Source organism: Alexandromys fortis, unplaced genomic scaffold (assembly GCF_014885135.2).
Source record: "Alexandromys fortis isolate MF-2015 unplaced genomic scaffold, M_Fortis_MF-2015_v1.1 scaffold_106, whole genome shotgun sequence".
Lineage (NCBI taxonomy): Eukaryota > Metazoa > Chordata > Mammalia > Rodentia > Cricetidae > Alexandromys > Alexandromys fortis.
In genome coordinates, this window is record NW_026067980.1 from 1,264,568 (window position 1) to 1,286,568 (window position 22,001).

General features: G+C 44.7%; 1 protein-coding gene across 2 annotated transcripts; it reads left to right on the forward strand.

Annotated features, from left to right (window-relative positions):
* Positions 1-9,526: 9,526 nt before the first annotated feature.
* Positions 9,527-16,058, forward strand: Rgs4 (regulator of G protein signaling 4). Of its 2 annotated transcripts, XM_050158250.1 has the most exons (5): positions 9,527-9,671; positions 11,982-12,086; positions 12,565-12,626; positions 13,277-13,443; positions 13,878-16,058. In XM_050158250.1, exons 1-5 carry the CDS (start codon positions 9,628-9,630, stop codon positions 14,115-14,117), a joined length of 618 nt encoding a protein of 205 aa, XP_050014207.1. In that variant the 5' UTR covers positions 9,527-9,627; the 3' UTR covers positions 14,118-16,058. The 2 variants fall into 2 exon arrangements, with proteins under 2 accessions (XP_050014207.1, XP_050014208.1); XM_050158251.1 differs by lacking the exon at positions 13,277-13,443 and having other exon boundaries at positions 13,878-14,089.
* Positions 16,059-22,001: the final 5,943 nt, after the last annotated feature.

Consider the following 22,001-nt stretch of genomic DNA (forward strand, 5'->3'; position numbering starts at 1 on the left):
TTGAAGAAAATTAGTAGCATTAATTTCCAGAAGCTATAGTTTGTGAAATGAGTTTGAAAGAGAAGAAGTAACACGGAAGGCCAGTGAAGGGACTGTGCATACATTTCCAAAGATCAAAGATGAAGAATCTTCACCTTTGGGGTCATACGGTCTGTGTTAGGACTATGTAACTATGGCCCTATGAGGTAAAAGAAGATCTGGACTCAGTAAATAAATAGGTGAATGAGTGGATGTAGTTATGTTCCAATAAAACCCTCAGCCCTTCTGGAGATGTTCTGGGAGGATAAAAAGGCCTCTTTCCTTCCTTTTCTCAGGGTTCTGTGGCATCCTCTACTGAAAACTGATATTCTGATTAATGACTTCAGTTGAGGCACTAGTAATTCTGCTTCACAAATGAAGTGATCACATCTGTTCTGCAGGACAAGTCAGGAAGATTTAAACTAGCATGGTTAGGGATGGAGAGGAGGAGCAGAGTGAGGAACATTGTTGGTACTGGGGGTGGGGATTACCGTAATAAAGAGCGCTAAGGGTGGAGTGTCTTTGAGAAAGGGAAATTATTGCAATTTGGACATGTTGAGTTGGATGTGAAAGGCAAATGAGATAATGTAGGAAATAGTGCTTCATGAACTGTGAAGTGTTTCAGAGATGGATGGGTTATTTTAAGAGGAAATGGCTAGGACCATTTTTTGTGACTCACCGTGAGCCCATCAACACTGAGGCAAAAACAATCAGAGCTCATGAGCTGTCGATTGTAGGAGAGCCCTATCATATGCCTAGGTTAGCTCCGTGCTATTTTATTATTCCCACTGCTGTGATTTGCTCTGAAACAAGAGGCGGCTATTCCTAGCTTGATAGGAATGAACGAAGTCTGATAGCAGCCTCGGCAGACCTGAAAGATACAACGCCGTGTCCACCCAGAGCTTTGACCAGCTCTGAACTGGGGAAGGGAGAATGGAGGGCGTGTTTTCTCCTCGTTACTCTGAACTGGGGAAGATAGAATGGAGGATGAGTGTTCTCCTAGCTAAAACTGATTTAAGAGTAAGAAATCATTCAAAAAAAAAAAACACTGCAGAAGCTAAAAATGATTTAAGAGTAAGAAATCATTCAAAAAAAAAAACACTGCAGAACACTTGAGAAGGGATTGGAATATCGAAATGACCTTTGGGTACCATAGCTGAGGTAGCTTTGAGCTACAAAAATGGCTTTTATTTCATAGAGACTTAGGATGTTTTGGAAGCTGAGTGTGGCAGTAGGTGTTATGGAGTAGTCTTGCTGGCCTAAAGGAAGAATGGCTGCAGTAGCTACATGGTAGCTCTTAATCGAGCTGCCCACATGGGAGACAGGGATGGGTTTTGACATCCATGAGGGTTACCAGCGTGGCCCCTGGAAACCAGCAGCACAGCTATAGTATTGAGCTATGTTTCTCTTAACTGTGCAGCTCTTATTGGTTCTATTGTGCCTCAGGTTCTATTGTTTTAAAGTGATAAACCCACGTGACTATCATACATCCCCTCAAAGACACATGTATGGAAGGCTTAGTTGCCAGCTGTGGCATTATTGAGATACAATAGATTATTAATGTACTGACTTCATCAATGATGAGTTTATTCCACAATGGAAAATGAGCAGGTGGGGTCTAATTGAAGGAAGTTGGTCAGTGTGGTGTATGGTGTCCCCGAAGCCTTCCTCTTTGTTTTCTCTGCTCCTGGTGACCTGGGGTGAGCAGTTCCATCCTCACAATGATGATTCCACCTTTGCCTTGGGACTGGAAACGATGGAACCAAGTAACCAAGGTTGAAGCCTCTAGAATTACACCTCGAAGTAGATCTTTCTTTAAGTGCTTTATCTTAGGTATTTTGTCTTCGCAGTGGGGAGTAAACACACACATCTTGTCTACCTGGAGGGTAGTTTAAAGGTTATACTTTGCCGTATTTAAAGCATGAGTTGTTAAAAAAACAGCAGAGCATCGGAAGCCTAGAGGAGGGGTCAGAATTTGAAGTGTTAGAATTTAGTGTCTTTGGCGGGGATAGAGCAGAGAGTGTCCAGATTTAGTATGGAGTGTAATGTGAAAAATACAAATGACAACGAAAATAGGGGAACAGCATCACAAAGACATTGAAAAGTCAGGGTGAGGCTTTTCTGCTTATAACAGTAGGGCAATCGCCCCCTAATCCCAAAGATAAGTGTTCCAAGATGCCTGGCAGATACCTGAAGCAATGGATAGCATCAAACCTTACGTAGCCCTGAAGCTGCCACCTAGAACTAGAATTGATCTGTTTTTCCATCTTTTGTGTCCTGGTATACCCATTTTAACACCACCATGAAATTTAGGAGCCTTTATTAAGTAAAATAAAAGTTTACTTGGACACAAGCACAGAGATCCGATGACAGTCTATCTTGAAACCTGAGATGGTCACTGACTAATGGGTGGGTAGTGTATACATCTTAGACAGGCTGTACAAAAGGATGACTCACGTCCCAGTCAAGACAGGAAGAGACAACACAAGACTGAATAGCAGTGTCCAACTTCAAAACTGTTTATTTCTGTAATTTTCTATCTAATATTTCCAGGCCGTAGTTGGCCAAGTGGTTCTTGAAACCATGGGAAGTAAAGCATCAAAGGGGACCATCTTGATGAGGCACATTGTTATGAGGGAGGAGGGAAGGTGCACGAATTCAATCCATGGCTCCAACTTGCTCAGCGCGTGTTTTCTCACTGAACCACACCCCCAGGCCTCCTGTACTTCTTTCTTTGGGACTTTCTCGTTTCTTGTAGAGTTACTCCATAGATCTTTAAGGCCAGCATCTCAATCAGGCTAGTTGGTCTGATTTTCTCTTTTAAGCTAAATTGGGGCATTTTAGTGTACCATCTTCTCATGTATCCCCAAACTTAGAAGCTTTGATTTGTAAATAAAAAAAAAAGATACTGCTTTTTCGAACAGACTCCAGAGACAGGCATCTTTGAAAAAGTGACAAACCTCAAACCAATGACCCAGGGAGAGGGTGGCACACTACCTCAAGTGGTACCATCAATGCTGAAAATATTCTAAGCCAGTTAGTGTCGAGAAATTTGTAAAAGCATTGTACAAAAGAGGCAAAGGTGTCTGAAGAACTAACTATTGTGTGAGTTGATAAAACCTGGATGTATAAACCAAAACAGCATCTTTCATAAGTTCCTAGAGATGGCAGTAGCCTGAATGGAAAATTGGTTTTTAGCTGGAATGTTAGGGATTGAGTTAAAGGAGAAACCACAGCTGACCTTCGGGGGCTGACACTGTTTTGGGAGGGCGTGAAAAGCCAAGTCTATGCATTTGCTCCAGTGTCTGTTCTATTTTCTTTCCCTCTCTTTGTAGTTTGTCTTTGTAACCAACCATGGGTCCCTGGATCCAGACCCCATAAGCTGTTCCCTGGTTGCCTCTGAGAAGTTTCTCCACCCCAGTGGTGAATCATTCCTGGGCTGTTCTTCAATCAGCATTTTTCTGGTGTTTAGCTCCCAATCAAATTTTTGTTTTCTCATTTATTCCAGGCTGGCCTTGAACTAACTATGTGATCAAGAATGAGTCTGGGAGCAAGAATTCCTGGAAAGAAAGTGTTTCTACTGTATTGTCAGAATGTCTTTATTTAACTTTCTTTGTTTTGTTACCACACACACAAAAGAAAGTGCAAACAAACAAACAAAACACCTCCATGAAACTGCTTCTACATTGCAACATTATATTTCCCATGACCTAAATCTATGTTCCTAGGCCATGGTCACTCATATTTTGCTTCTGGATAAAGAGTGCTCTCTATTCTTTTGATCTGAGAGCTGCTTCTTTCAGTGACAGCCTTAAACCTCCGATTGTCTTTCCTCCACTTCCCAAGGGCTGCACCCCCAAACCCAGGGCTCCGTGCATGCTAGGCAAGCACTCTTGCAACTGAGCTACAATTCCTAGTCCCCGCCACACTTTAAAATCTAAGCCCTGAGAGTCATGATAAGGACAGCAGCCGAGACTGTAGCAGAGCGTGTGGGGATCTTGTAATACCCAACACAAGTTATAGCAAACCCATTGGTGCACAAGACTCTGCTCACATGGAGTTCACATAGGAAGGACAGATGACAAGTGGGACTGGGGTCAAAGGTCACACTGCTCGGCCACCATCCCCCAGCCAATCTATGGGGGAGCCAGAATTAGAATCTAGGTCTGCCTCCTGGTAAGGTTCAAGCACTCAACACGGCATACTGTCTCTTTCCGCCTGCACAATGCAAATGAACTCCCATGAAATTGCTGTTCTATCTTGGGCTAAGCCTTTCAGAAGAAAGATTAAAAAAATCTTTGGAATAAGGTTGTTTTGGATCTTCCTCCACTTCTTGGAAAAGAAAGGCTTTGTCCCCAGTTAGTTAAGTGTGTTGCTGCCCTTTCAGAGGGATACGCCGCCTGCTCTTGTCAGGGTCAGAGTCCTTGGTTTATCGTATGTGGTTGTGAAGTCAGACATGTTTCCCAAAAGCCATGCACACTGGGAAAGTCCCCGTGTGTCTTCCTGGCATGCGGCCCTCTCCAACCCCATCTGTTTGCTTGCTATCCTTTAAAAACTAATAATCGCGAACTCTCACTGATGCCAGGGCCACTGTAGGAAACAATAAAGAGAGAAGGGGTTTTCTCACAGCTTGGAGGAAATTGTAATCCGATAGAGGGTAAATATAGCCCAACGCTGAGTTCTGGCTCACATCTGGCCCCAAAGGAGCAGCAGTCCCTCTTTGAGAACCTGACGGAAGCAGGGTGCCCTGTGGCAGTGGCTGATTTCCTTGTGTTAGATCACATAAATACTTAAAAAAAGATTCTCTTTTGGTAACCAGGAACAAAGTCTGGGGGACTTTCAGATTTTACCTGCACACCACGCACAGCTCACACCCTGCTGTGTGACGTCATGTCAAGAAGCAGCTCTCTAGAGCTCCTGTCAACAGTGCCTCCCAGACAGCAGCCTTCCAAGGCTTAAGGAGCTTATTTCTGTGCACGGCTCCATTTGAGTCCCACAGCCCGGCTGGAGACTATCACTACCACCTCTTTCAGCGCAGGCTCTTTGTTTCACTGTGGCTTCTCTCCCATCCAACCTTACTGTGGCTCCCAAATTCTTGCTTGCACACTAATCTGTTTAGCTCCAATTCTTTGGCCAGCTCAGACCCTCATCAAGTAAACCGTGGTCCTCAGAGTGATCAAATCAACAATCAAGCAGACCCTTTGATTCTCAGAGTGCTACAGAGAAATCTTTTTTTTTTTTTTTTTTTTTTTTTTTTTTTTTGTTTTCCCTTTGGTCCGCCAATCCATCCCCGGCAGCCTTTAAGACTAGCTATCTAAGAATAGTTCCCAAACAGCCTCATTTCCTTCTGTTTTTCTCCCAAAGAGGTAATCATGACTACATAATGATCATAATGATTCTATCCTTCCTTGAAGAAATGATGTCAGTTTAAAGAGATACCTGTGCCCTTCCCTTTGGCTATCAGATTCTTGAGACAATGGGCCCAAAGAATTTGGAAATCCCCCAGGAGCCTCATGCTAGAAGAAGAAAAAGGCTGACGCCTGGTGTCAGCCAAAGGCAGAATTTGTTTCCAAGGAAGAGTTCACATAGTTCTCACACGTTGTCAAAGCACCTTGAAGGACAGATTGGGGCCAAGACAATGGCTTGTCAGAACCTTACCTTGAGTGGGGCTGTCTTGTATTTAAACCTAAAGCTCATGACAGAACTCAGCATGGACCTGAACGTCTCTCTGGAGTTCTTTATTTGTTCTCTTCCCACCGTGGTCACACTGCACGGATCTTCCTTTGCCTTTCAGTATTGTCTGAGTGTGCACTGAGGAGAGGAGGCAGGGCCTAGCTTGTCAGGTCTGTAAAGGCCGAGGCTCTGACTGTAAGAAATCCAATAACTCTGATCTCCAAACAGTCCACTTTCCTTCATCTTACATGGCTATGATATCATTGATATTAATACCAGGACCTTGGAATCAGATTGCCTGAGATGGCACGCCATTACCACTACTCAGATGTGAAACAGCAGGAAAGTTACTAAAATCCTCCATGAGGACCCCTTTCTTTCAGGGAGGATTTTGTAACAGACTACTGTTATAAAAGCTTAAAATACTGTCTTGAACAATTAATGACCAAAGAGTTAGAAATTAGTATTGTGGCCTAAATCACAAGGATCTTGGCTTCTTTGTATAACAATTGTGTCTCTACCCATCCCTGACCCATCTCTTTTGAGAAAACCATTCAGATTCCAAATATTGAGTTTATTCTCCATCTCCCCAAGCTCTCTTACAATCCTGTAGATATTGAACAAGTTTGCAATAGCTGCACTTAACCTTAGCATCTCCAGTGATTCACGCTTCTTCCCCATTACCAGGTGAGCTGCCGAGAGGCACAATCATTTCTGATTCCTAATTAAGTCACCAGAGCCTAAGAGAATCCTTGCTCTAGTGTCTAAGAAATGCTAATTTGGAAATAAGCCTCCATTTTGCATTGTACAAACTAATGACTTGGCATTCTAACTGCTAAATCCGCTGATCTTCCTGCCTACACACCTTAACCCTTCCTCCCACATCAGCCAGCATGATCACATCCAACACCTGGCTTGTCTCTCTGGACTTTGTGATTAAGTCCAGTATCCTGACCACTGCTCCTAAACCCCTGCAGCATCCGGTTTCCAGCTGCACCTCAGTTCCAAGCCACTGCCTGCTTGTTCTCCATCATCTAGCGTACTATGCTTCACCTCACCTCTGTTTAACTTCCTTAGTGTAAGTAAAAAGTACTGTCACTTCTGGACTATTATTTTCTAGGCATTACCAGTCACTTTGGCTAAACAAACAAACAAAACAAAAACCAAATAAACAAACAAACAAATCTTTTGTCCTCCGGTTACCCTCTGTCACAACCCGTTTCTTTTCTTCCTGGTGTGGGCCAACCCCTTGTAACCACTTGCCTCTGATGCTTTTCTGATTCTGTCCACAGAGCTGATAGCTCCATGAGTGTGGAGGCTGTGTTGTTTGTTCACCACGTGAGGGGAGATGCTCAGAAGGTGTGTGTTAAGTGAACGCATACAAAACAGAGCTTTTGAGAGCAAACCGTCCACATAAAAATCATGCGGGAATGAAAAACCACTAGATAATAGGATTTTATGTTTTGTACCTATCTGAGAGGGGAGGCGGGCCACTGTCAGGGTATCATGATGTGCCAGTCTTGCCTCCTCAACACAAGCAGCAAGTCCCACTAAAAGATGAGCTAATGTATTGGAAACTTTCAAATGCTTTAGAAAGTGTTAAAGCTATTAGGAAAGCCAAAGAAGTGAATGATACACCTGGACAGAGTAAAGGGTTAAAGAATTTATTTTCTCAGGGAAGTAGTTAGGAAGTATACATGCACGTGCGTACACACACACACATACACAGCTTCTTGAATAAAAGGTATAAAATTAATACTGAGCTTTATTATCTTCTATGTATAATTTGACAATAAAAAGTATTTGCCAAGCACTCTGCAGTTTAGAAATATCTCTATGTACATAGTGTCTCTCGTTTGATAAGACCATTGAATGACAGGACAGCTCAGGGGACAGTCTACACAACCCAGTGTCAAGAAACCTGGGTCTGCATCCTGTCCTGTTACCAGCAAGCTATGGGTTTTCTTCTCAGGAATTCGATTGAGGGTATTGGGTGGTTCTTAAAGTCCATTCGGTTCACTTATCACAGTGACTTCTGCTTAACTGACGTCACACTTCTTTCCTTCTAGATTCAAGGTAAAACGTTCTCCCTTTGGGACTTTCTCAAGCCTCCATGCATCTTTTTGGCTCTTCCACTGATGTTCCCCCCATCACACTGTCTGAGTGATCCCTCTCTTAGGTGCACAGGTAAAGAAAGAACACTCCAGTTCACTGTGGAGGGAGAGCTTTTAATTGATCTCTTCTGATGCAAGTTCTGCCTGCACCCCCGGTCCAAGGTCTCTCTCACTTCATCTTGCACTGTGATCCCTCCCACACCATGGCCAAGGGCAGCTAATAACTTTCCTGAGGTTTTCAGTGGCCAAATTTAACAAGTGTTTTTCAGTCTTCATCGGAGAAGGCTGGGGACTTGCCCCATATTGATTTACCCAGTTCCCTCTTTTACATTTCCACCTCCAAACTCTGTTAACCAAGGAAGATGTGCATGGGGGTGTCTGGGGGAACAACCTTTCTGGTCCAGAGAATAGAGGAACATTACACGTTTCTATTTCCCCTTCTATAGTCTTGGTACCTTCGTGAGAAACCCATCAGTCGGTACCTTCCGTTCTTTGTGCAAATCATCTGAAATCTTGTCGTTTTTACTTGGTCTCAGCCAAAGAGATGGAGAGGCAGTGATGTTTCTGTGTGATTTTTAAAATGAAAGCTGCCGTGGTCAGACCTTGAAAAAAAAAAGTCTCCCTTCTAGTCACAGCTTTCCAGTGTGAAAATGGTCCCCTTGCAGTGCCGATCTGGGTATTTCAGCCATGATTACAAGGAGGGAAAGAAATACTTTCACTAGCCTGAAGAATGCAGTTCACGCTACTGAATGTGAAAGCGTTTCAGAAACACCAGCAGGGATGAGTATTCCTGCACCGGTTTCTGCAACCTCTTAGTATTGAGGCAAGCTACATTTCTTTCTGCCTGCTGGATCTACTCTCTCCGGTTTTTTTTTTCTTTGTTGAATAATAAATTAGAATTACATAAGGTCTAAACCCAGTGGCAATGAGAGTTGGTGTCTTATAGATCCTTTATCATCACCCCCCCCCCCCCCCCCCCGCTTTGGTTTTCAGCTGCTGCTTTAAGCTTTTGCAGGAGGCAAAGCCCCTTCAGGAAAGAATGTCAAAGCTAGGCTGCATCTTGTTCGTAGTGACATAGTTAGAAACGTCTCAAAGTCAAGCTGATTACAGACATACTGGATTTATCTTCCTTTGGGCTTTTGCTATGCTGCCGGGCATATAACTGTGTGCCATCCACACACATCCCTCTGTGCCTACCGATCAGGCAGACTACTTCTACAAATCAGTGCCCAGAGACCATGATCTTATTACCAACTCCACCTTAGATTGCATAGAATGTATTTCTAATCCAAACGGGGGAAAGCGTATTGAGTCAACAGCAAGACAAGCTGAAGAATTCTTGCTGGTTCCTTTCTTTCTGGGGGACAACATCCTCAGACATTGCTTTTACAAGCCAATGAAAAAGCCCCCTATTTTCAGCACCACGGACTTTATATTCCCCTTCCTACAAATCCAGACCTTCACATGTTAGCAGAGACGCTAAGCAAAAAGCAAAACCTCATTCTAGATGCCTACTTTGCAAACGGTTTCCCTCTGCTCCGTCCGTCCCTCTGCATCCGCGATGCGTCAGTCCTTTCTTCCCCCTCCCTTTCTAGGGGCTGGAGAGGCAGAGCGCCAGAGTGGAGCTGAGCCTGCAGATCTGCCATCTGATTGGCTGCCCGGCCCGTGGCTGGCCTATAAAAGAGACCCCTACAGGGTTGGAAGCCAGAGGCTCAGAGAATTCTGACCGCGTCTTTGTCTAGCAGAAGCAACTGTGCTCAAGACAGAAACGAGCTCTCCTCCTGCCTTTCTCTCCTCGCTGCGAATCACCCAATTAAACACCATGTGCAAAGGACTTGCAGGTCTGCCGGCTTCCTGCCTGAGGAGGTAAGCTTGGTTTCTGTCACTGGCCAGACTAAAGTTTTGCATAGACTTTCTTAATGACTTGCATGCTTTGCTCAAGTTCTTTGGGGTTAGCGGCGGGAAAAGCTACTCTCTAGGACTAGCCAGACACTTTGATTTAGGGAGCGGGCTCCTTAAATACTGCTTCCTGTGTGTTTTATTTCGCATGACTTTAGGTTCTGACTCTTAAGTTTGGTCCCTTAGTCAAAACGTTTGGATTGCAAAGTGATAGGAGGTCGGGGATGGGTCTGTACTCTCTTCGGGGATGATTGTCCCTTGTTTGAGCATTGCTGAGCACCCAGAATCACAGCTCTCTGATAACATGCTAGTCCTTGTGTGGGGAAGAAAGCCCAGAAGGAAGTTTGGAAACATTGTCAGAATGCTCTGTGTGGGTTCTGCCTTTGCTCCTCTCAACCAGAGATGCTTTTCCAAACCAGCTCTCCCCTATCTTCCTACCCCACCTCCAGTTGTTGACTGGCTGGGAAATAAATCCTGATTGTAACTCATCAGCTTACAGTTTTAGAGGCATCCACGTGTCTCTTTTTTTTTTAAGGGCATGAATAAATTATTTCATAGAGCACATATAGAGTAGCTGGGTTAAAAGGAAACGTGAAGCTAATGTATATACATGATTCCCTCTTGAAATTAAGGGTCAAACATGGGTCTACCAACTCCCTCTACCCCCCAAAGGATAACATTTGTGTGTTAGTGAGCCTGCTCTCCACAGTCTACCATCAATATATAAACACACTGACCACTTTTAAAAAATGAAGCAGGGGGGTTGGTGGAGAACTGGAAGGCAGATGCCTGTTCACCTTCACCCTTAAGTCCTGGAGTTAACAGAAGGCAGCCTTTCCAAACTCCTGTCAAATGATAGAAAACCAGCCGTGCAGAATTTAGGAGTGGTGGAGATCAGATTTGCCCCCAGCAAATAGTTTTGGGGACAGATGAAAGAATGTCAAGGGCTAAGCAGCTCTGGGCTTCAGTGCAAGGGCTTCCAGAGGGTCTGATCTGCTCAAGGTCACATGATTGGTGGGGGCAGAGGAAGGAACCCATCCAGACTACCTGTCTCCAGTGACTTCCAAAGTCACTTTGGTTTTATTTTTATGCTTCTGTTATGGTACAAGGTCCTTGCACGCACACTTTCAGCTCTTTGGAAATGCACTTACGTTAGTGTTAGCAGGAGCGGCTGGGACTCCCACGGAGGCAGCACAGAGAGATAGGAGGTCGTTTCTCTTCGGGCTAGATTACAATGCATTCATAGCATCACCGTAAAACTGGCCCAGCTCTGGTGATTTTATCTTGCTGTCACTGGGGAGCACTTTGTCACCAGTCAGCACCTGGGAAAAAAGAGAAAAGCAGAGAGCTTTGTGAGGGTGGAAAAATACTGCTTAAAGGGCAGCCCAAGAACAGCGCCGAGACTCAGACACCGAGAAAGATGGGCTGAGAAGCTCCCAGTGTGCCAGTATCCTCCTAAAATGCCACTGTGCGCCACCCTTCTTTTTCGGCCCCTCCAGGCAAGAGCATCTCATTCTTTGTTGCTTAGGAAACACCACTTTCCTCCAACCATTTCTTGGCTTTATAATAAAAGAGATAACAGCAATAAAAAAAAAAAGCTAATAAGAAAGAACGGCGGAATTGAGCTGGAAGTTCAAGTAGTCAGAAACTCTGCTATCCCCTAGTTGCCTATTAAATGTTGGCAGTGAACTGGAAAGCGCTCTAATTAAATAATTACTCACCTCAGTGATGACTCTGTCTTGCTTCTCTTATCCCAAAGTCTCATACGCCCTTTCCTAGTGTACATCTCCCTGTAATGCATTTTTTTTAAAAAAAGCTCTTGCTGGAGATTGCCTAGAAACAAGCCTAGTGGGGCTCAGCTTTCAGCCTGAGAATTTGTGTCGTTTCTGTTCCTCTTCACAGGGATGCACCCATAAGCTTATGCTCTGTGTACACACACTCACACGCAAACACACACACACACACTTAGGAACTGCTTGGCTACCACACTCAGGGCTGGCTGAACTCACTCTAGTTTACTGAGGTGCTAAAGTAGCTCTCTCTGGGAGACAACACCCACTTCCCAGGAGGTGTTCCCTAAAGAGAAGGTGTCATGTTTTGCGGTTTCTGCATGCATTTCAAAAGAGCAGCCATTTATTAGCACGGTTTCACCATAGATATCAAAGGTCATAGGCAGACACAAGGAATCTTTTCCTGGGTGGCCAGGGACTCTTAAGGCCCACCAGTCTCTCTTTTAAAGAAATCTGTTTTTCATGTCAGTTCTTGTCTTCCTTGCAGTGCAAAGGATATGAAACATCGACTGGGGTTCCTGCTGCAGAAGTCTGACTCCTGTGAGCACAGCTCTTCACACAGCAAGAAGGACAAAGTAGTCACTTGCCAGAGGTGAGAGAAGTGGCCTTGCAGAAGAGTGATTAGGTATTAACTATCTGATGATGGAGAGGTTGTATGAGGAGAGTGGGTGGGAAGGAAGCCCTTACTTGAGCCATATTTGGATAAAGATGGCCTCCAAGTTGAGGGCACACAATTGTAATCTCAGCACTTGGAATGTTAGGAGGGTCATGAGTTCAAGACCAACCTGAGATTTATAACACACACACACACACAAGAGAGAAAGAGAGGGAGGGAGGGAGGGAGGGAAAGAGGGAGGGAGGGAGGGAAAGAGGAAGGGAGGGAGGGAAAGAGGGAGGGAGGGAGGGAGAGACTCTATTTTCATGGCAACCATAATTAGATTTTAAATCTCTACATATTTTATGAAAAAAGACCCTAATAAACAATATGTCACATCTCATCTTAGATTTTTTTTTCTTCTTCAGTTCTATGCTGTGTATTTAAATCATTCTTTTTTCTGTAATGTCTCCAGGGTGAGCCAAGAAGAGGTCAAAAAATGGGCTGAATCATTGGAAAACCTGATTACCCATGAATGTAAGTAGCCATGCCTCTGTCTTTCTCTCATCCCAAAACAAGCATGCATATGGGTGTGCACGCACGCTCACGCACACACACACACAGGAGACAGGAGGAAGACAGTGGTATTCTGTATTAGGCAAGTCATCTCCTAGTATGTCAGTTTAGTGGGAACTGCAAAGAAGGCCTGGATTGCTCTGTCTTCCAGAATCAGGGACAAACATTTTAGTCTTATAGCTGATATGTTTGAGAACTTTGTCAAATTTGATGGAAAGTTAATTTAGGAACCATCTGGATCATCAACAAGAAAACCAATCTCTGTCATTGCATGGGAAAAATGGCAAAGAAAAGATTCACATAATGAGATCCTCCAGCACAATGGACCACAACTCTCATTTTAAACCCATCATGGCAGCTGATAGCCACACGGATGTTTCAGAATTACAGCTCCTTGAAAGATGATTCAATCTTACGTAGAAATTACTAGATAAAACTGGGGTCTTTTAGATATTGAACATAAAATTTAGCTAGCTGACTTCCAAAAAGGGAAGGAAGGGAGAGTTCCTTCAGCTCACACCTGGGTTCCTAATTACCTTGGCTTTATTTGAAGTGTTCTATCGAGCAAGTCAACCCGTGTGTTGACTGTGGCTCTTTGTCATCTGTCACAGGTGGACTGGCAGCGTTCAGAGCTTTCCTGAAATCAGAATACAGTGAAGAGAATATTGACTTCTGGATCAGCTGTGAGGAGTACAAGAAAATCAAGTCACCTTCGAAACTAAGCCCCAGGGCCAAGAAGATCTACAATGAGTTCATCTCAGTGCAAGCAACAAAAGAGGTAAGTTTCCATGGCAGAGAACTTTCTAGATCTAGGCATCCTAGGAGTGGCATTCAGTGTCGGGGATCTTTAGATATACTAGTTAAAGGAAACGATGAAGGAAGCTTTTATAATCGTATCAATCTTTCGAGTAAATCTATTAGGAAAAAGGTTAACTTTGTTCATATGACTTCAGTGGCTCTCCTTAATAAACACAATGATAAATCTCCTCAATACAAAAGAGAGTATAGGAAAACAAAGCGCTCTCCCCACTTAGGAGCAGGGTGAACATTTTATAGTCTCACATATACCAGGGCGGAACCACATGTCATGGTCTTCGTTTCTGGAAGGAATGTCAAGAAGGTTCCCAGCTGTTTCTTGTTGAGTAGAAGCCTGCAGCCTCCTCCCTTCAACAGGGTTCTAGATCTAATACAAACTTTATCTTTGCATTTTAGGTGAACCTAGATTCTTGCACCAGGGAGGAGACAAGCCGGAACATGTTAGAGCCCACGATCACCTGTTTTGACGAAGCCCAGAAGAAGATCTTCAACCTGATGGAAAAGGATTCATACCGTCGCTTCCTCAAGTCTCGATTCTATCTCGACTTGGTCAGTCCTTCCAGCTGCGGGGCAGAGAAGCAGAAAACACCCAAGAGTTCCTCAGACTGTGCCTCCCTGCTGCCTCAGTGTGCCTAATCCTCACCAGAGGCAGAAAGCAGAAATGCCAAGACTCTATGCTCTGGAAAAATCTGAGGCCAAATATTGATCTGTATTAAGCATCAATGCTTTCTCCACGTTGTAGCCTAGTGTCCATGCTGCCTGCTGTGTGTGAGTTACGTCCATGTAAAACTAGACTCAGTTGTGGGTGTCGGGGTTTTCCTTGGGGTATGACCCAATTCATTTCAAATTTCCCCCAAGTTTCCTTGAGGGTGTCACATGAGCAAGTCTCCAAATAATGTCCCTGTAGGCCTGGATTTTCAAAGGTTGCTGGCAGTGCTCCCCTTCCAGCAGTTTGACCTCAAGTCAATTGGTTGGTCCGCTTCCTTGACAACACACACACACACACACACACACACACACACACACGCCACATCAGCCAGCAGCACTTCCTACAGACTCCCGATGTTTAGGTGAGATCGATGTGTGTGCGTATGTATATATTAAACATATCTAATATATGCATATGCATTTTGTATATATTGTATCTATGTATTCAGATATGTCTGTGAATGTACATTCACATGTGCACACACATTTCTACAAGATTAAATGGGAAAGACCCTAGGTGCTCAAATTGGAGTATGTACGCATGCTTACACGCATGTTCTGATCTCTGGTCCTTCATACTGTGTTTGAACAGGGCAAACTAAATTAACTGCCAGGCAGGCTAAGAAAGGAACACTAGCTTGTGGAAAACAAGTTCTGCAGAACCACTGGGTCTTGATGCTAAGCACTGACAACACACCGAGCCCTAAGCTAAGGGGCGAACGCTCTGAAAACTCTGCTGGCTTACACAGAACTGCCTTGCATCAGTGGTCACGACTGGCACTTTTAGGTCCCTATGTTGATGGCTTCCCTCCTTTGCCTGGGTGCTCAGGGCATGCCAATTTAGCTGCTGGATTGGTCTGGAGTTGGGAGATGGGATATTTGAGCCCAGTGAAGGAAAGTGGCCCAGGCCTTGCCGACTAGCCCGCTCACAGGCCACTGGCCATGTGAGGGCAGAGGACCTAAAGATTGTCCCGCTTCTTTCCTCTCTTGATAAGGTGCTCTCCTGTTCCCACCCCCAAGAGCTTCAGCTGTCAGATGAGCCTCCTTAGTTCACTGTGGTGGGTGGTTCACTTTGAGAACCGTGGCCTGGCTCGAGGCTACATGCCTACATTTGTAAAGTCTCGCCATGGGGAAGGCCTTGTTTTGTTAGGAGGATGTAAGTTCTCACACACTGAAAAGCCCTCCTTGCTTTTCTGCTTTGAGGTAAGAGTTCGTCCACCCTATCCCCAACATCAAGGGTAGCAGAGACCGATGGAAGGAGAGAGGAAAGAAAAAGAAGAAAGAGGTCAGGATATCAGTTGGTAGCACTACTGTTTGGAGCTTTTCAAGGCACATGAAATACTTGAAAATTTCTCATTTGTGTTATTTATGAAGTTGTTTTGTACAATGTTTATATTACTGTATTGTTTTATAAGTGGAAGTACAGGATATTACCCGAATTACTAATGGATGCCCAGGAAGTAATTTTCTTCTCATTCTTCTAAAACTACTGTCTCCGAGAGCACACGCATACTCACGCGCACACTGTGCCCATTGCTCCAGTCTCGGTCACATGCACGGGCACCTTTGTGGCTGCAAAATGAAGACACTGGAGAAGTGTGTGTCCAAGTTTCATTGTATTGAAGAAATTGGTTTTCTCACTGTTTCCTGTTGTCTCTTTGACAGCCTTGTTTGTCCCTAGAGCTCCCCATCAGTGTTCCCCACCCCCTCTTTTGTTATACACAGTTCCACGATCTTGTTTGTACAACTTTCTGATCTTGCCCTAATGTTATCCTAACTTGAGATTGTACCTGTACTCACAGACTGCTGTCTCACAAATAGGTCTGGAAAGTCATTCTGAATGAGAAGTAAATTATTTTCTGTACTACATTTTGAGTGTGTTTTCAGTTGTATTTCCATGGCTCTTTGATACGGTGAGCCTGTCTGCTGCTGGTCCACACAGAGACTACTTCTTCCGTATGCATGCCTGTTTCTATCATGTGCTTTATGGGCCTCGATGCTGTTGCTTCCAATGAAACACACATAACAAGAGTAAATAAATGCTTCCCACAAAACAATCGGCTTGGAAACACATTAATGACCCAGAGAGAGGCATGCTGTGAAAAGAGCAGGGCCTAGGATGCCCTTCGAAAGTGACTCACTCTGAGTCTTTTATCCCTTCCCTGCCAACCCTGGGAAGGAAAGCAGAAACTGCACTGTTTATGCTCTGGTTCCCTTCACTGCTCTTCCTGCTTCTGCTCACAGACCCAGGGAGCTCTAGGTTCCGAGACTGCTGGGCAGACGCAGTGGTCACTTGCAGGTCTTCAGTGGGCTTTAAAAGCAAAAACAACAGCAGCAGAGTCTCACTCTGCTTGGGCTGGCTTGAAACTCAACCATGAAGCCTGGTTTGGACTCAAATTCATGGCCATCCCCCCCCCCCCCCCCCCCCCCCCCCCCCCCCCCCCCCCCCCCCCCCCCCCCCCCCCCCCCCCCGTCTCACCCTCCCAAGCGTGAGCAAGACGGGCACAACTCTCCTTGCCCAGACCCGACACGGCTTTAAAGGATCGGGTTCATCTCCTGAGGGGCTGCGGCTTTCATCTACCTGCCCGAGTGAGAGGAGGTGATCATGGAAACACTGAGAAGGCTGAGGTACCTCAAGGTGTCTGGGAGGCAGCTCTCGGCCACAGCTCCTCGCTATCCTCTTCGCCCTTTGCTAATTTCCGAGGAAGAGGTCACAGGGTGCTGGCATCCGCAATCAGTGCTTTGTCACCTCACAAGAGCCCCGTGTCCTGGCGCTTTCCCTTCCTGCTCTAACAGCTATGCACACAGGGCAGCAGGCATAGACGACCGTAGACATTTTTGAGTAATGCTCCTTGTAAAGTTCTGGCCGAAACCCTGGATCCTATACTTAGAAAAGTACACAAAGGAACCCAAATTTCTCATAAATGTTTATACAAAATGTTTACAACCCACCCATCGAAACGCAGATTGAGATCTCCCTGTTCTTCTCATGTACTCTTGCTTCTCCCAAGAGCCCTGAAGTGGAGATGTCAATCATGAGAACCGACTCTAAAATCTTTCACAGATGAGGTAACGAACTCAAAGGGAAAAGTAGCTCACCACCATGCAGACAACAGAACTGAGGTGTGCACTCGGGCATTAGAGCCCTCAAAGAACTGGCCAGAAACTCCCAGCAGCCTCCAAATAGCCACATAAAAATGGATTCAAAGCCCCAAAGGTGTCACTTGTAGACATATTGATCAAGAATGGAGTCAAAATATATTTCTATTGTTTCCTTCTTCCTGGCAGCTTCCTAGGCTAGGTGTTCCAGAAGGTGCAGGCACAAGATTCTCCCCTGTGGGCTTTGCCCTGTGTTCCCAAAAAAACACCTGTTTCCAGTTTGAGTGTTGGTGGTTAGAAGGTATGCAGGTTCTTGGCTATTCCATAACCCTACTACTCAGATTGATACAAAGATCTGCCTCTTGAACCCTGCACAGTGCTATTGCTATTCATTTGTGCCTGTGGTGGTGGCGGTGGTGGGGCAGGGGTGTTCCAAATTGTGGATTTAGATTTCTCATTTATCTCTATTGCTGTCTGAAAAGAGAAGCTAGATTTTGCTGGTGTATTCTCCCCTGTGGGCTTTGCCCTGTGTTCCCAAAAAACACCTGTTGCCAGTTTGAGAAATTTAAATTTTTAAAAAGATGACAAAAAGATAAAAGACGAGAAAGGATGAAGAAGAAAGAAAAGACAAAGGGGAAAAAAAAAAGAACCAACTATGTTTTAATCCAGGCTAAACACAGGGGACAAAGGAATCATTCCAGCAAAGAAAGTTCGAGTCAGGTCAAATAACTGATGTGACCAGGCAGCTGCAAAAGCTGGGGGTGCAGCCACCAGGCAGCCCTGATCATCCCACTGGAGGCCGTATTCAAACCAAGAATCTGTGTTAGGTCCTCGTGCCCAAGATGATCCGTTTTTTAAAAACCTGTTGTTTCAGTCCATGTTGTTTTGCTTCTTTTATGCCTACATGGTGTCTGGAAATGACATGAGGAAGGAAAATGCTGGGATCTCTCCTTTCTGTTAGAAAAGGAGACAATTGGGTGAGATGGCTCAGTGCTCATTTACCTTTAGAACCCAATTATCTTAGATTGCATATGCAAGGGGCTCAGAAAGCCAATAGGAAAGGCTGTTCTGTGACTACTACTGATGAATAATTCCCCAAGAGAGGAAAAGTTTCCCAAAGGAAGCCTACAAGTCAATGGTCACACCTTACATGCCTGCCATGAGTTCTGAGGGCCAAGCAGGTGCTGGATGCTTATGTTATCCTGTTTAACCCGGGATGATCTTTGTGTCTTTTCACTGCAGATGGAAAAATTCTGATATCGGAAAGTCCTGAGATGTACCCAGTAGCATATACTCAGAGAAGGGGTGGAGGCGGCGTGGAGCCCAGCTTTCTGACTCTGGAGTTCACCAGTTTCATTACCGTAGCTGAGAAAGAAGAAAAGGAAGAGGAAAAGGGGGGGGGAAAGGAAGTCATAGAAAGTGCAGGAAAAGTCCTAGGAAATGGAGAGAAAAGGTTAAGGATAAGGCAAGTGGAGCAAGAAAGGACAAGGAGAAGAAAGGAAGTGGAAGAGAGGGACAGGAAAGCGGGGGGGTCGAGGGTGAAACAGGACAAAATGCTAACCACCCATCCTCTCCATGGCACAGGCTGGCTGGAGCACTGAGTGGCCACTGGGGTTTGTCCACGTATTGTCCAAGTCGGGGCAAGTGGGAATTCTCCACAGATCTGGCCAGAAGTGCATTTTGGAAGCAAGCATTAGACAGTTCTAAGAATCACTTTTCTGGTTCTTTATTCTCTAAACTTGCCAGACTCAGTACCATTCATGGAGCAGCAAATAGACAAATACTTAAAATAAAATTTAAAAAGAATTAAAGGTACCCTAGATTCTCAGACTCTACAGGGGTGGGGTGGGGGACAGTTATACAACAAGGTCGTTCAGCCAGTAGAAATTATTTGCAGCCAGGACCACAGCTGGAAAGAGGAAGGAGCCCATGGTCCTCCTCACGTTCCTGCCTTCCCTCTGGGAGGAAGCCAGTAGGTCAAAGGGCCCTGTCCCCACTCCAGGAGTTCAGTTAAGGCAACGGCATGTGCAAACCAGTGAGCTAGATCGTGGGAACCAGAGAGCGACAGTCTCCCAAGATTCGGCAAGACTGACTTTGGGCTCATTGCTGCTGAAGTTAAAGGAGGCTATCCGCTCTCCTCCCCCCCCCCCTTTCATGGGGTATTTTGTAAGATTCCCAGATTATCCACCAACTACTTTCTCTCAGGACAGCACATCCCCAAAGATCCCCTTGATGACAATGAAGTGTGGGAAAGAGACTAGCGTCTCATTGAAGACGAACTCTGCATTCCGTCTCCCACCACTCATTGTTTCTAACACTTGCTTTTCTATTCTTCTCCCCACTAGAGGACTTGGTCTTTTTGAAAATTTTGTCTTCTATGTGCCTGATCTAATGGGAGCTCAACAAATCCCTGGACTGGGACTGAACAAGCATGGGATTAAACTGGACCCTCTGAATGTGGCTGACAATTGGGACAGACTGAGAAGCCAATGACAATGGCACTGGGACTTGTCTCTACTGCATGTACTAGCTTTTAGGGATTCTAGTCTATTTGGATGCTCACCTTCCTAAGCCTGGATGGAGGGGGGAGGGCCCTTGGACTTCGCACAGGGCAGGGTACCCTGCCCTCTCTTAGGACTGGAGAGGGAGGAGGGAGAAGGAGAGGGAGTGGGAGGGAAGTGGGAGGAGGGAAGGAAGTGGAAATTTTGAATGGTGTTATTTATAAAGTAATAAAAAAACAAAGTAGCGTTTAAAAAAAGGATAATTTTGTCTTCTAATATTTTCTTGCCTTGTTGGCCTTGAAGAAGAAAACTGTCAGGAATGTTGGCAAATTCCAGCTCAAATGTTTCTCTCCCTCCTCTATATCCTACCTTAGCAATGGCCCCAAGTTTACATGGAGTCACCCCATCTGGAAACTCCAGAAACTCAGGAGACATCTGGCTGTGTAGCACTCTCTGGGTGGAACCTCTCAAAGTTTCTCCACCTGCAGGCATGTCCCCTCATCCCGGGCCTGAGAGGGCACGGCCTGGGCTGTTGACTTAAACTGTCTACGGGCCTCTCTGTCTTCCAATGGGTTACTTCATTTCAAGGAACAGTTATGGTGTTCATAGGTGTGCATCTACCTTTTCCTGAAAAAGTACAGTGCTTCAAACTCTCCTGGCTGGTGTTCCAGATTCTATAATATTGAAGTTTTTTCAGCTTTCTTGTCTAATCTTCTACAACTCTCTCTTGGATCGTGCTGTGAAGATAGGCAATTTCTGAAGTGGTACATGGCCAGTTGCTCCTGTGATGTTTCTGGTCAGTGCGCCCCTTTCATTTAGCTGGTGCCTACATTCGTTGCAAATTCATTCATCTGAAGACCTATCCCCATTGAGAAACTTCGCCCACTTTCTGGCATGACTTAACTCTTCCCTAGGAATTTCCTTTACTGCTCAGTGTGCTTTTATTCCCAAAACATTGTTCAGCAATCACTAATTTTTGCCTTCCAAATCTGACTGCCAAGTTCTCAAGGCCATGGACCATGCTTCGTTGCTTTAATAAGGCCTGCACCAAGTCAAGAGCCTCACACGTAGAGGATGACTGCTGATGGGGTGACTCACATCAGTTTACAGACTTCTGGATGCAAGCGGGAAGTGGTCCATCTGGCTCCCCCAACTTCCCTGAGAGCTTACTGCATCCTGAGTATTGTTGGGATGTAATCTTCTCAAAGTCTACTAAGTTCCCATCATTTCTTGTAAAGCACAAGGATGTTTTCCCCAGCCTTGTGGAGGAGGGTTGGGAATGACATAAAGAAGGTATTGTTGGAGCCACTCACAAAAAGAAAGATTTTGTGAAAAGTCACAAGTGTGTTCATAGTGTGTTCATGTGTCGATTTTACATAGGTAACGAAAGTTCTATTTCATAGATGGAATACATTCTGATTGGGTTCTTATTTTACATAGGTAATTAAAGTTAGTTCTGTTTCATAGATGGAATACATTCTAATTGGGTTCCTATTTTACATAGGTGACTAAAGTTAGTTCTGTTTCATGGATGGAATACATCCGGCTTGGGTTCCTCTGTGTGCACTATCCCGTCAGTGACATTGCAGCAAATTCGCTGACATTCATCATTCATTTTGTATTAGTACCACTTCATCTGCTCTAGCTCTCTTAATACATAGAACCGCCATGATAAAGAGACTGTAACCAAAAAAAAAGAGAGAGAGATAGTAAAAATCTATGACCCTCCTTTCACAGATGAAAAACAGATGCACAGATAAGCAAATAATTACTCAAGACCACATATCTCATGAGCAAAAATATCAAGGCTTGACCACAAGACAATATGGTCCCACAGCCCAAGTATAGCTCATAAAAGCCTGGAGTTATATAATATATATTACATAAATATATATTTTTTCATTGTCTACTTTTCTCTCAAGATTTTTTTTTCCTCTGAAAGTTTCTTTTGCTCTCTTGTATTATAGTTAGATGCTCACTTTTGTGCCTGTCTTTTGTTTCTTAAAGGCTTCTGAACCTCCTGCCCTGGACCGTCATCTAACACTCACGTTTCTCTCACATCCCCCTTCATAATCTAGGTGAGATATCCATCCAGTTCTGATGATATTTAAGACATTTAAAGTTGAACTAAATCCAGATCACAGCTGTACAGGTATTTTCATAATAGCCAGCTGCTTAGCTGTGCCTGTAATTCCTATCTTCCCATCAGCAT